The sequence below is a fragment of the Macrobrachium rosenbergii genome, chromosome 10, assembly GCF_040412425.1.
Source record: "Macrobrachium rosenbergii isolate ZJJX-2024 chromosome 10, ASM4041242v1, whole genome shotgun sequence".
Taxonomy (NCBI): Eukaryota; Metazoa; Arthropoda; class Malacostraca; order Decapoda; family Palaemonidae; genus Macrobrachium; species Macrobrachium rosenbergii.
In genome coordinates, this window is record NC_089750.1 from 67450208 (window position 1) to 67464706 (window position 14499).

Here is a 14499-nt window from a genome sequence, read left to right on the forward strand (position 1 = left end):
TGTGAGAAATTGGACCATATAGAAACCATTTTTCCCTCCGTTCTACAAGTATGAAAAGTTTGTCTCTTTATAACCAACAACTAGTTTTTAAACTTAACTGCAGTTTTAATCCAAAAGTATTCCGTAAAATAGCATATTTCTGCATGGAATTATTTTACACAAATTATGAAGTCTTTTAAACCTCAAAGTATAGTCTGGCTAGATACATGGGCTGTACCGCGCTCTGGGACAATAGATGGGTAGAACTTACTGCATATATTTTGTAAATTCAATGTCTCAGTTCCAGCAATTAATTAAAGGTAAACTGGAAGCGACATTCAATCAGTTTCCTCAGTTATCATGATGTTTCTGTAAGAACATGGTTACCTGCATCTCTTCGGGGGAGGGAGGGGCTCTTGAAAAACATGAAACCATAACATTAACATCCGACATAATTAATCTACAAAAAATATTTTATCTACCAAAAATATATAATTGTAAGAACTCTCAATGAAACGAATACAATTTACAATTCAACAAAATAAAACTTCCTTATTATGAAAAGTTCAGAAGGTTACTGATAATCTCAAATCCGATAACCTGTTCATTTTCCATTACCCACAAATTATCGTAAAATCACCCATTAACATAGGGGAAAGAAACCGCAAACATTCTGGAAAACTAAGCATTCCACCTTCCAAAGATACCTTCTCCCAAAAAATTGCATTCCTTCCTCTCCCAAAATCTAATTTCTTTTTGCCTGTCACAGGGGCCACCAAATCGTTAACCTTCATAGAGGTACACCCATAAATCTTTACATAATCTTGCCTACAAAAAAGAAAAATTACACAAACAGAAATAAACCGAACCAAAAACACAACTTCTTTCTTGGAGGTAACAAGAAACAACCTAATTCGGATGTTGACATAATATCACGCAAAAATTATAACTACATCTTTTAAGATAATCCTACCATAAAGGTACAGTAACATACAGATCAGAAAGTTCTGGAATTTTCAGACATGGCATACAACAGCTACACCACCTTCTGGTGCAAGACAACTGGTACTTTTCCAGAGCATCTATCTGTTCGAAAGAGAGGTTCTGGAATCAGTCATTCCCAATCAAACCAGATGGGAACTGGAAACTACTGTAGATTGCTTCTGATATCATATGCAGATTTATTTTAAGGCAAATGGTGTTGGCCAACGAAAAATAGAAAAAAATTAGCAATGGAGATGGATTGTAGGGTAAGCAATATTGACAATGTAGGGAGGAAGGAGATGAGGAAAGAGAGGAAGTAATGGTTAGATTACTAGAAGGTGTCTTGGAAAGGAGAAGCCTAAGTTTCCAGGAAGCGACAGTGCATACTAGACAGAGGTGAGTGGCGCAGTAGGATGAGGGAGGGGGGTTGTTAGTTGTCCAAGCTTAGCTGTTGAATTTTATGTGCATCTGAAGCAGCTGATATTGCGGAGGTTTCCTGTACAGTGTTTCAGCCAAGATTAAGGATGAATGTGGAAATGAGTTTTTCTCCGGACCGATCCCCATTAGGGAAAACACCTTACAGTCGTTTGTACACCTAAAATAAAAAGCTATGAAAATACGCATAAGCAATCCTTCACAAATGCAGAAATCTGATAATCATATTTAATCAACGCAGCTATTTTTAACAGCATTTCCTTGAAAGTTCAGCTATTTTCAGGGAAGAATGGAATTGAACTGACATCTGACAGTCTTTACTATACCTCTGGGATTAGAAAAATCTAAGACCTTATCGGATATTTTTTTATAAGGAAATACTTAAAAATCATTTATGTATGAGAATAAATAACGGTTTCTAAATAAGATCATCCCTATATGTTTATTTTTCGTTATTCTTTCTAATATACATGGCTAAGAGCGATTTAAACGTATAAATCGCTCGAAACGTATAAAAAGGGTGTATACATATTTTAAATCTTGAATTAAATAACAGTTTGTTGCCACACCAAACGGACTCTCATTATTTAGTCATGGAAGTGTTGTATTAAGAATCATGACTTTCTTATTTCCGTAGCAAAAAGTATATACCAGCCCGAAAATTTAACAAAGTAGTATTAATCAAAGCTAACTGACGACAGTCTTAAGAAAATCATTATTAAAAGGTTGCATCGACTCCCAATAAAAATGGCTTTCCTTGACCTTTCTGTACTTCCTGACAGCAAGACCTGTCATCACGACGTAAACCCTTCGAGCAAGGAAGCGATACTCACTAATCCTTGAGCTCCTACGGCGAAAGGAACTTGGTCTTACGCGCTCCATCTCACACCAACGACTGCTTGGGAACACCACGACCGGCCAACAAGCACTAGTCAACTTAACTAACAACTGCCAGCCTCGCGCCATCGTCAGGGGCTTATATACACGGGCCTCCATTTCGTCACTAATCTCCCGACGAGCCTGTAAGTCTCGTCCCACCGCGCCGCGGGCATTCCTAGGGCGCTGCAATTGGTTGTCTTTTGCTGCCATCCATCGTCCAACTTCGTAATGACTCTTTTCGTCGCTGTCCTTCTTTGCCTCGAAAGGATGAATGAAATTAGGACAAATCATAAATCCAGGATAATTGTAACATAAACTGATACAACTCTAGCAATTCGTTTTGGCAGGCGAGCGTTCCTTTATCACATTATCTTCCATCTCAGCAAAATCCATTCCTTGCACGAAGGGGAAGCTTCGATGATTGAGCACCCTTGTATAAAAGAAATGAAAGGAATTAGTGATTCAATGTTGACAGGGTCACCTTACAGAAAAGAGGAAGGTCACGTGATCACTGAAGAGAAGAATTAGTTACCGGGGTAATAATGACGTGATCAAAATGGTCACCAATCGCTCGTAACTTCTAACAGTGAACGTGGTGATATTAGAAATACATTGTGAGGGCACAACTTCATCTCTTAACATATCAGCAATGGTGGTTGCAAAGCAGGAAGAGACAGGCGGCCCTCAGGTGACAGGGAAGGTTTGAAGGAAGATTCACGTTACCTATTCAATGCAACGGACGGAAAAATTCACGACCAGTACAGGGATGGTTAGAACAATTTCTTAAGAGGTGGAAATACGAAAATCTATCAACAATATGAGCAGATTCTGGATGCAATTTCAATCTTCTGGACACCTCATGATAATCCCTTGAAGAGTGGCATTTTTCTATCATCTGAGGTTCCCAGTCATTGCATATTTTATATGTTCACTCCATGATAAAACAGAATTTAGTAACCCTTAAATGTATTTAAGATTGAAATATTTCAGTGTCATAGCAGAAAAAATATGTCGTTACAGCAAAATACAGTTATTCATACAATACTTTGTAAGTTATTTGAAGTATTCGTTACGGATTAAAATCCGTCTTCGATATGTTCAAAATGATGTATTTTGCAATGCTAATCTTGAATCTGAAAGACGAATTGCAATACCTGATTTATCTGGACAATATATAAAACTCAACAGCAGAATTTTAATTTTCGAGAGCAATTTTATAAGCCCTGTGATTTGTTTAATACCCCGACATCCTCCTACGTAGGAAAGTCCAAACATTATTACGCAACTGACTTTCAAAAGTTTAGTCTAAAGAATTAGAAGCCAATATTATGATCCGGAAAAGATTTCCGCCGTCATCGTGCAGTGATACCGTTTTTCTCGATTGCCCAACGTCAGTTTCCTCATGTTCTGAGTCTTGTTCAACTCAAGCTCAGTACTGTCAACCACATTCACTGGACTTATTGTTGCATTTTAGCGACTTGCATGTGTATATTTTCAAACAATGCTGAGACGGTGCATTGCGTTCATGCAAGGCAATACATTCAAGCGATGGAGAGCAAATTTGTACATAAAATACTTTGAAAATGTTATATTGGACTGCATTACTGCACGCAAATCTATGTGTAGACTATTTTGAAACTGTGATAAGGTTGCGTTACTCTTAAAGACATGGTGAGAGTGGTATATGGATGACATGCTGCCATTATGGAACCCGAATTTGGGGGATTTCAATGCGTTCTTTACTAAATAAACGTTGCACTAAAGTTCAAATTGAAAGTCAAGACGGCAAAGGATAACAAGAGGTCAAAGGATAACATTTTTCCTAAGTTTACCGATACTTCAGATAACACAGAACACAAGTATACACAGTATACAAAGAACAGTATACAGAGAATCCATATTCTCGATGCCCAACAATCATCACATTGCGATACCAAGACATACCAGTAACACTATGGTTGAGCAAAACACTTCTCGTTCCTCGGAGAATCCAGATGAAGTTCAACTAATTCATCAACAACTGTGTTCTGGTCCCTTAAACAACCCAACCGCGTTTTCAACTAAGCAGTTTATGAAACCCCAGAAACATTAGTCAAATCAAGATCTCTTAACAGGATGCTAAAAGTGAAAGTAAGGAGGGGAACTCCTTTTGCTTATAGTTACCAAACAACCTGCTGATTCAGCAGTCACTAATGGCCGCGGGAGGAAATGAGACATCTGAAGATATTGATATATAAATGATACTTTGCAATAAGTGCAATCAATCTTACGTGGGTTTCACGGGAAACATGATGTCCCTGACAAAAATTCGACACCAATGGAATGGAATGAAATATAGAGTTTAGGCCAAAGGCCAAGCACTGGGACCTATGAGGTCACTCAGCTCTGGAAAGGAAATTGAGAGTAGGTAGGCTTGAAAGGTGAAACAGGAGGAAAACCTCAAAGCAGTTGAAGCACTTTGAAATAATTGTTAGGAGAGGGTGGACAGCAAGATGGAAGGAAGATAATATGAATGGAGGTATAATACAAGGAATAAAAGGGGTTGCAGCTACGGGCCGAAGGGACGCTTCACAGAACCTTTAGTAATGCCTACAGTGCACCCCGTGAGATGCACGTACGGCACGGGCACATAAAAGTCTGCTGTTTTGAATCACCTGATGTTCTATTAGAGAAGGCTATTTAAAAAATGACCAACATACCTTGTCCTCAGGAGATACAGGTATCTCTTAATTGGGTGCAATTTAGGCATTCTTACTGAAAAAAATTCTCCAGTACACTACCAAACTACTTCATCTTAACTGAACACACACACATATATATACACATATATGTGTGTGCGGGTGCGTGTTGTTCGTGGATGCACGTGTGGGTACACGCACGTGTGTGTGTGTGTGTGTGTGTGTGTGTGTGTGTGTGTGTGTGTGTAAGATCTCTATTTGCTGGCACCTTTGGTTCTAATGCTGTTCAAAATTTTTTTATACACTAAATAAATCCGTGATTCAGCAGCTAGTGAACAAATTTTGCAGTGCAATGCCTAATTAATAATTAAGCACTTGAACTAATTAATAATTAAACATATAAACTCATTCCACTTTAAGTAGGGAAAAACTTTAACTAAGTTATTTGATACAGAGTTCCTGGTCTTGTTATTTTCAATCACTAAAAAAATCATGAAGAATTTATGAAGCAGAGAGAGAGAGAGAGAGAGAGAGAGAGAGAGAGAGAGAGAGAGAGAGAGAGAGAGAGAGAGGCCTCCCCTCGTATAAACAAATTTCATGACCTTATGCAGAATCATCGTCAACTGACCCTCACAGGATTTATGAAATAAAAATTCAAATGTGGCCGTGACTGTATTCCAACTGTACAATATCCGGCTTTAGGCTATGTGAATTGATCACTTACACGTGACTATATAAATATATGTATATGTATATATATATATATATATATATATATATATATATATATATAATATATATATATATATATATATATATATATATATATATATATATATATATAATATATATATATATATATATATATATATATAATATATATATATATATATATATATATATATAATATATATATATATATATATATATATATATATATATATATATATATATATATAAAATTGAGGTTTACCATATATGTTATGGTTTTACAGAGCTAATCTTTCATGTTAAGATGATTAGTAATATCAGATTTTCCTCTAATTGGCAATCTTCGTTAGCGAGTTTGGTCATCTTCAGCTCCTTATTACATGTACCTATGTATGTGCTTTTTGTTTTGTATTTCTGGCAGCACAATCTCAAAATTGTCTCCAAAAGTAACTTTAAAACCACACATCACTTCCTGTCAAAATAAAAGTCCTTATTCGAAACCCCATTACTCGGGATCCATTTTGAACCACTCATATAAGATTATGTTAAGCACAAGCAATATATTATATAACACTGAAATCCAGTATTTCTAATCCAAAATATTAACTAAACAAAATATGACAAACGGACTGACAGACAGACAGACAGACAGCCAGGAAGACACGGGGACACAATGCCATATGAAAAGAAAACTATGCATAACCAGTCGTAACATATCGGGTAAATTCTGACGCAAAACATTCGCAAGAAATTCGTAATGAAAGATGTTCATTTTTTTCAATCGACAGAGAGTTTTCACACAACTTGCATCATAAATCCATTCCTTACAATGATCCTGGAGAAATAAAATCAATAGAGCAATTAATGAAAGTATCAAAGGAGGTTAGGAAATATTTTCAAAATCGACAATAATTGCTGCTCTGGCTTCATGACGAAGAATTCCAGAGTGGAGGAAGCCTTTACACTGACAAAACTGTAACTGATGTACCTTTATGATATGCCTTAAATCAACTGTACATCTTCTTGAGAGGGCATCTGATATATTACCTAGACACTCTGTAAGATAGTCACAAAGAAAGTAAAAGGTAACGGAGAGACAGACAGGAAGTGAAGGTACTTGCACATAACCTGAAGTGAAGGTACTTGCACATAACCTAAGTTCGTCACTGTTGGTTGGGAAGAATTTGATAGTCCACAGCAGACCTACTCCCTTTCGCACCTTGCCACACTTACAGTTCACCTTAGATCAAAGGCTTGTGCTTGGCATAAGCCAGACTTGTCTTAACTAACAAGAGTGTCATAATACAAATTAAATTGTTGGTATATGCTTCAAGATGAATTCAGTGAGGATTTGTTTTTTATTGTAATTTTTTTTGGTAATGCTACTGTTTCATTCTCCCATAACCTTAAAAGTTACAAACGCGTACACAAACACACACACAATATATATATATATATATATATATATATATATATATATATATATATATATATATATATATATATATATATATATATATATATATATATATATATATATATATATATATATATATGTCAGGTTTCTCCACAATGAAATTCAGCAGATGTAGCGTAAGACTCAATATGTGTAAGAGAAAATAAATTAATCTCGTATAAAACGAAATTTCAGTATTCAGCATCCCAAAGAAGTTTAAATTCCAAAGCAGCGATTCTCGCCCTCGTGCACTTCGCTCTCAGAGGAGGGATTTCAGCCGAGAGAGAGAGGAACTTCAACCTTGAGAATGAATGCCGTCTGCATACTGTTTATATATCAAATTGAATACGATCACACGATACTATAAGAGTGATCACGACTTAATAGTTCACAAAAATAAACAAGTAAAAAATGCGCCGGAGTTTCTTCGGCGCAATCGAGTCTTCTGTATATCGTATAACCAAGGCCACCGAAAATAGATCTATCTTTCTGTGGTCTCGGTAAAATGCTCTGAGCCGCGGCACATGAAACTTTAACCACGGCCCGTTGGTGGCATGGCCTATATCGTTACCAGACGCATGATTATGGCTAACCTTAACCTTAAATAAAATAAACATTACTGAGGCTAGAGGGCTGCAATTTTGTATGTTTGATGATTGGAGGGTGGATGATCAACATACCAATTTGTAGCCCTCTAGCCTCAGCAGTTTTTAAGATCTGAGGGCGGACAGAAAAAAGTACGGACAAAATACAGTGCGGATAGAAAAAACTTCGGACAGAAAAAAGTGCGGACGGACAGACAAAGCCAGCACAACAGTTTTCTTTTCAGAAAACTAAAAAATAAAAAAAATAAAACTGCTACTTCACTGGATCCCGTTTAGGCTTATTCAATTTGTGAGCACTGAAAAGAGCGCTCGTGTTGAACTGATACAGTATTAAGTGACGACACTGAAAAAAAACTCAAATCAAAGGCTGCCAGAAAAAAAAAAAAAAGTATTTTTTATTACGTTTTTTCTTCTTATTCCTTTGATGACGCTAGCCCAATCGCTTTCTGCCTTCTCAAAACACATTTCTGAGCATTAAACCAAATGGAAAGTTTATGAGCCATTGAAATACGGGTCTATCTTTCATTTGAATGTAAAACTATAATCTTTGAAAAAAAAAATCGAGGAAGAACTGAGGAAACCTTGACTGCAAGAGAAGAAATGTGACTGGGGATTCTGAGATCCTCTGCTCTTTCTAAAGGAAAGACTTGTATCAAATTGAGATCTCTTCCAACCAACTACATCTCAGAGCTGAGTAAATGAAAAGGAAGTTTATGTAAATACTTTATAAGACCAATTTTATGTACTATTAAGTTGTAATACATATGATTGTCGAGGGATTTCCTTTACTCGGAAAATGCCCTCATCACTGATTTCAGGTCATACAATTCACTCAGGATATTTATCAGGTTACACAACTAATTCAGTATACTGTAAGGATGATTTGGGCAAAGACATACAGTATGTATTTAAACGCGGCATATTCTAATAATTTCGGACGAAGTGCTCATAAAATCTTCTTATGCTAATATGTTAGAACTCTTTAATTTCCTTCCGATGGAAGACAATTTTAGCATCTGACATTGACCCACTTATACGCGAGAGCTCGCTAAAGCTAACTTTTGATTCATATCTAATACTACAGGACATAAAACAACAGGAGTCAAAGTATAATTCGGGACGAAAGGCCTTCTAAATTGGAGAGGTTCATTTGGACAGACTAAAACACCATTTTTCCCTAACTGCTACTTATTTAGATTACCAGTATTGGAAACGAAATAGGTTTACTTTAATAAAAAAAAAAAATACTGCACTGCAGGACATTCATTCCATCACTATAAAATAGCTGTTTCCTATCCCCAATGAATGGCGAGTGATTATGTTATACACGGCTGTCAGAAAATTCTTTCCTTGGCCCTCTTTCACTTATCTCTACAAGAAACTTCCACTATCTTTGATAATACTGTTGTGCTTATGGAGCTACTGTGTATTGCTGCTCTCTTTGGAAAGCTTCAGCACTCTGTTGAGGTGTCACATTGTTGTATCACAATTTCCACCACCAAGATTTTTTTTATTTTTTTATTTGAGTGATACACGTAAGTTCAAGCTGGACTTTGGTGGTAATTTATAGCACGGTGTTCTTTGCTTTTGCCTATTTCTACGTAATTTCTACAATGATTTGCATGCATTTTTAAACAATCCTCAAGTTGCTCATATTTATTTTCGCTTTTTTTTATAGTCTACTACTTACTTTTCTCTTGACTTAGTTTCTCTCTTTTCAGAAGCTACTCAAGAAGCTTATTGTCCATTTCACTTGCTACATATGGATTTCCACATATTCGAATAATAACAACAAATACAGCCATTACTGTAAAAGATGGCATGACTGTTGTTCATTCCATGGCGTCCAAGAAAGGCTTACGTGACGACTTTTGCTTTCTCGTTCTTTCTCTAATCAATTTCCGGAATTCTTTTTGCCTAGAAGGAATTCGCCCTGCGCTGAGTCGAATCCAGTTGAACCAACTGCTAAGGGCTACTCCAGGAACAAGACCACGTGCTGGCATAAAGCCAGGTAAATCTGAAACCGCACAAACACCGAAGGAACTGCAGTCACAAAATTAAGCCCGAATCTTGTCGGCATCCTTGCCGAAAGTTGCACAACCTAATCTTGATTGTAATTTTGAAACACACTCCAATTAGGATTCTGTACAGAAGACGCCAGGTGATATAATGTGTGTATGAAAGAGAGAGATCAAGCTCGCCTTATACCAGCTCAGGTTCTTCCTAATAAAACCAACGTAAATATGGATACAACTGTTGCCCATACGACATTTGGCGTTTTGAAAATGTAAACTTTCATAAAGTTCAACACTCATCACTTGACTCTTACGCTAATAAAGGTTGAAAATTTCATGGCTCCAGATCTTCGTTTGCTTGAATTAATCTCACTGGCGAAGGACGCCAAGATATATAAAGTGAACCAATTACAGACGATCAGGCTAGACACAACCAATTTATGGCCATCACGTGGATCTATAAAATTCTCCCAATCCTAAGCTTGAAAACACGAGAAGTAATTAATAGTAAATCGTGCCTTTAAGACGGCCTCGTTCAAAGCCGCTGCCTTCACAACTCCCGGAGGATGATTTAAATTATTTATAGTAAGCGCCAGGCAACCTCAACAGGTAGTTGACTTCGTGTTAGCCTACGAGATTATTGGATTATGAATCACTTCAGAAGCAGAGGGATTTTGAAGTCACGTTCGATAATTTGGAAATGCACAGCTCACCGTGAAACGTCTGGAAGGCATACAACCCTTAGCCGTTTGTTTAAATCACAATGTAATTAAAGAGGTCTGTGTTTACCCTTAGGATAAAACGGGGGCGATTAGAATCCTCTTTGATAAAGAGGATCCGAGTGTAATATCTTGTGGTGTGTTAACGTAGTAAAACTAAGCGTGACGTATTTCATGTCAAAGGTTTTCTTCTTTCATGTGCCTTACTACTTTCTCGACTGATAAGGTAGACTCGATGAATGCTTTTACTATTATTATTGTTATTACTATTATCATTATTATCCCTTGTTGATTTTGACATGTATTTCCAGTTTTAATATACGGGCGCGTGCGTGTCAATGGAGAGAGAGAGAGAGAGAGAGAGAGAGAGAGAGAGAGAGAGAGAGAGAGAGAGAGAGAATATTAAACATACACTGAATATACAGTCCATAAAATTATCAAAACCTGAGCATACTAGTACAGAATTTCTCTGTAAAGGATTAACATGACGTCAAACACGTTCGAGAAAATCAGATCCTAAAACTTAAATTGGTAGAGTGCTCTCTCTCTCTCTCTCTCTCTCTCTCTCTCTCTCTCTCTCTCTCTCTCTCTCTCTCTCTCTCTCTCTTTCCAAGTTACACAATAATGCAGCCTATAGGAGAGGAGTTTTATAACCAAAAATTCCACTGGTAATCCGATTACTTTAGCACCACTGCGTAAGCTTGATAGGCAAGACTTTGGTTTTAACTAAAAATTCAGATTCGATGGACACAGATGCCACTTCAAAAGCGGCGCCCAAAGACCACGGACCAAGACCTAAAGGTCTTGCCACGGACTCTTGAATGTAAAGCAGACAAGAGATCAGGTCCCCTCAATATTTCCGAATTTCTATGTGGCACCTTGGCCATGGGACTAGCAGTAGTAACCCCGAATATTCAGTAAAACCTATGTTTTACGGTTAAACTTAATGTCTCTAGGCTATTAAATTCATTACAGTTTAAAACTAACGCCAATATTTTACTTTATATGCTTATACAAATGGATTTTTCCAAAAGAAATTCTGAGTTAAATATTTCTTTACCTGGTAATAATTCTGTAATTAACGTGTAGAGTTGTTCAGCCAAATTTCCAAGTAAGAAAATGAAAATGTATTGTATCAGAAAAGTATTGTAACAACAAAACTACCCTATTCCAAGTGTGCTAAATTAACAACATGAGTAGTCTAATTTTCCTTCTAAGATACATTAGGACAATACCAAACCACTCACAATATACTCCGTTCTACTGAATCCTTGCCTGATGCAGAAGCAAACTTGATTATAAAACTGAGTTCAGTTCCAAGATTTTAAGGAAATGTCTGAATTTGTTGCTCAGCTACTGAACGCTCAATTCTAAGGCAATCGCTACTGAGCTAACCTGTTACTTCAAATTTCCCACTTGAGTTTTATTCACTATTGCTTCTTGTAAATGTAAACCAACTTCAAGCCACCTCTTTTCAAGGATGACCACCTCTTTTCAAGGATGAAGATAATTTCTAAGAAATCTGGCATGAGACCAAGGGCCAGAATTTTGTCATTTCAAACCATACAACTTTTTCTTCCTTTCTTTACTCTACTGTAAACGCTTAATGTACCAAATATGGCAAAACGACAGTATTCTTTATCAACATCTGGTAAACTGTAAAATGCAGGCTGAGAATTTTGACAAAAAACCACGGCCAGAGTGTTTGGTCATTCCAAACAATACAATTTTTCCATACTTTACTTTAAAGCAAAAGTTTCAAGTACCAAATATGGCAAAATAACAGTATTCTTTATCAACATCTGGTAAAATGCTAAATGGAGGCTGGGCAGTGGCTACGGTAACAGCTGGTTTTACATAACCAGTCATGACCGGTTCAAAACAAGATTTAAAATTCTTACATGGCAAACTTGGGTTTGCTTTCCTTGCTTGGTGTCGTAACTGCATAATTCAAATTTACCTAGGAATTCGTGACAGCGCATTTCAAATAATTCACCTTTGAATCAATTTCTGCGAATTCAAATTATTGGTAAATAATGTGAATTGCTTTCAGACGGACCTCAGTATTTTACTTGCAGAGTGTCTAAGAATTGGTAAAAATAAGAAGTCTTTATCCTTAGCCTTGAAAGATCTTTCTGTGGCAATATCATACTATTGCCTAAAACGCCGTGGGACGAATAGAACCTCTGCCATTTTAATCATATTTTCATCCTCAGCTGACGCTGTTCTACAACTGTCTAAGGAGCAATATAGGATGCAATGCCAGTCTTGGATTGATTTTACATTTAAAATCTAATGGATTCAAACCACTGAATTCAGACAGCCATTTTTTTTCGTAAAGAGAGCAATCAAGGTCACCTTCAAGTGTGTTTAAAAGCCGAATTAACTAAATACTTGTGGTTCTTATATGGCTTTTAGAGCAGCAACGAACACACATTCTACTCCATTCGGTTGGGGGTTGGTTTAAATTATTCTGGCCTTGTTCCAGCACGGACCCTTGGTTGCCCTGAGGTAAGTGTGGTAAGGTCTGAAAAATGTGGCCCTCTGGTAATGATAGTGTCTCCACATCAAGTCACTTTTATAAATTTCACAAAACGTTTTCGGGGTCAGTAAAGCCAAAATTTCTTCAAGCTCGAAGGACACTACCATATTTTCTGCTCCTATTTTAAAAGAACCACATCTACAGTACAAACGGTTGTTTACAGATGTGTTCTTTATTTCATGCAGTGAAATAAAGAACCACAAAAAACGTACAAGTTACAGGCTACAGAGGAAAAACTAGCAAATAGGATGCTTATAACTTAAGCTTCAGTGGTGTTCTTACAGGTGGGTACAGAAATTCACAGAAATTCCCTTCCCATTTGAATGTCTGCTTGCTTACTGCAACAATGTCAAACTAGCCTTCAGTTTTATGTAGTAGTTCATTTATGTGGCAGTTATTTAGTTTCAGGCAACTTCAGTTGCTGCTGCTGTTATGATATGCAGAAACATGAATAACAGTCCCTCCTGCGGTAATTTTCACAGCTGTTTAGGGTAAAACAGCAACCTTTATCTAGCAAGGACTACGCGACAAAACGGGTTTATATGATGCCTTAATAACAAAGATTACAAAGCAGCTTAAAAATCTCTTGAATATTTAGACAAAATAGTGCTCTAAAAAGTACATTACTCAATAAAAAAAAAAAACATGCACGTCGAGGGTAACAGAAAAATGACACTGAGCTATGCGAGGTGATGGTGTGTGTTGAGCAAGCATAAAGTTAGGGTGGCGGAAAACGGATTTTTTTTTGTCTTGTTTTTTATTACTCAAAACTACAGCAACCTTGTATTACGCAAACATGAGCGATCTTAAGCACGGTACTCTTTTGAAGCGGGGACAGAACGTGATAATTCGTATTCGTAACGAATTCCATAACGAATTTCATGCATCCTCACCGCTAGCAGAACTTAACAAGACACCTGTCTTTTTCACACCGGCACTTGGCACTTACGTGACGTGGATGAATGAGAATCATGCTCACTGAATTTTGCAATGTATTGGTCTTTAATTATTATTATTATTATTACTTACAATACATTCTTGTGGAACAACCTTGCATTCATGTCTGCTGCTGTTAACTGGGGGCGTAGAGAGAGAGAGAGAGAGAGAGAGAGAGAGAGAGAGAGAGAGAGAGAGAGAGAGAGAGAGAGAGAGAGAGAGAGAGAGAATTTGACATTTTTCAAAGCACAAAAATTAAGCAAAATCACAGCACACACACACACATATATTATATATATATATATATATATATATATATATAGTGTGTATATACAAAATATATATATATATATATATATATATATATATATATATATATATATATATATATATATATATATATATATATATATATATAATACGTGGTCTTACACGTAACTCACAGTAATATCAACGCTCTCAATCCTATCCTTACAAGCTTGTGTGACGAGGTGACGTTTGATTGGCTTAAAGACATCCGAGCTAAAACAAGTGATTCAGCACTTTCTATTCGATCACAG

The 14499-nt window shown here is 36.6% G+C and overlaps 1 protein-coding gene across 6 annotated transcripts in view; it reads right to left on the reverse strand.

The window, feature by feature from the left end:
- Positions 1–14499, reverse strand: part of LOC136842771 (uncharacterized) — a 53798-nt gene that overhangs the window by 10592 nt on the left and 28707 nt on the right. Inside the window, exon 1 of one of the 6 annotated variants that reach the window (XM_067110586.1) lies at positions 2232–2543. The exons of the other annotated variants lie outside the window; for them this stretch is intronic. Within the exon in view, the coding sequence (XP_066966687.1) occupies positions 2232–2487 (256 nt within the window). The 5' untranslated portion in view covers positions 2488–2543. Of the gene's footprint in view, positions 1–2231; positions 2544–14499 lie in introns of those variants that run through there. 6 annotated transcript variants of the gene reach the window in all.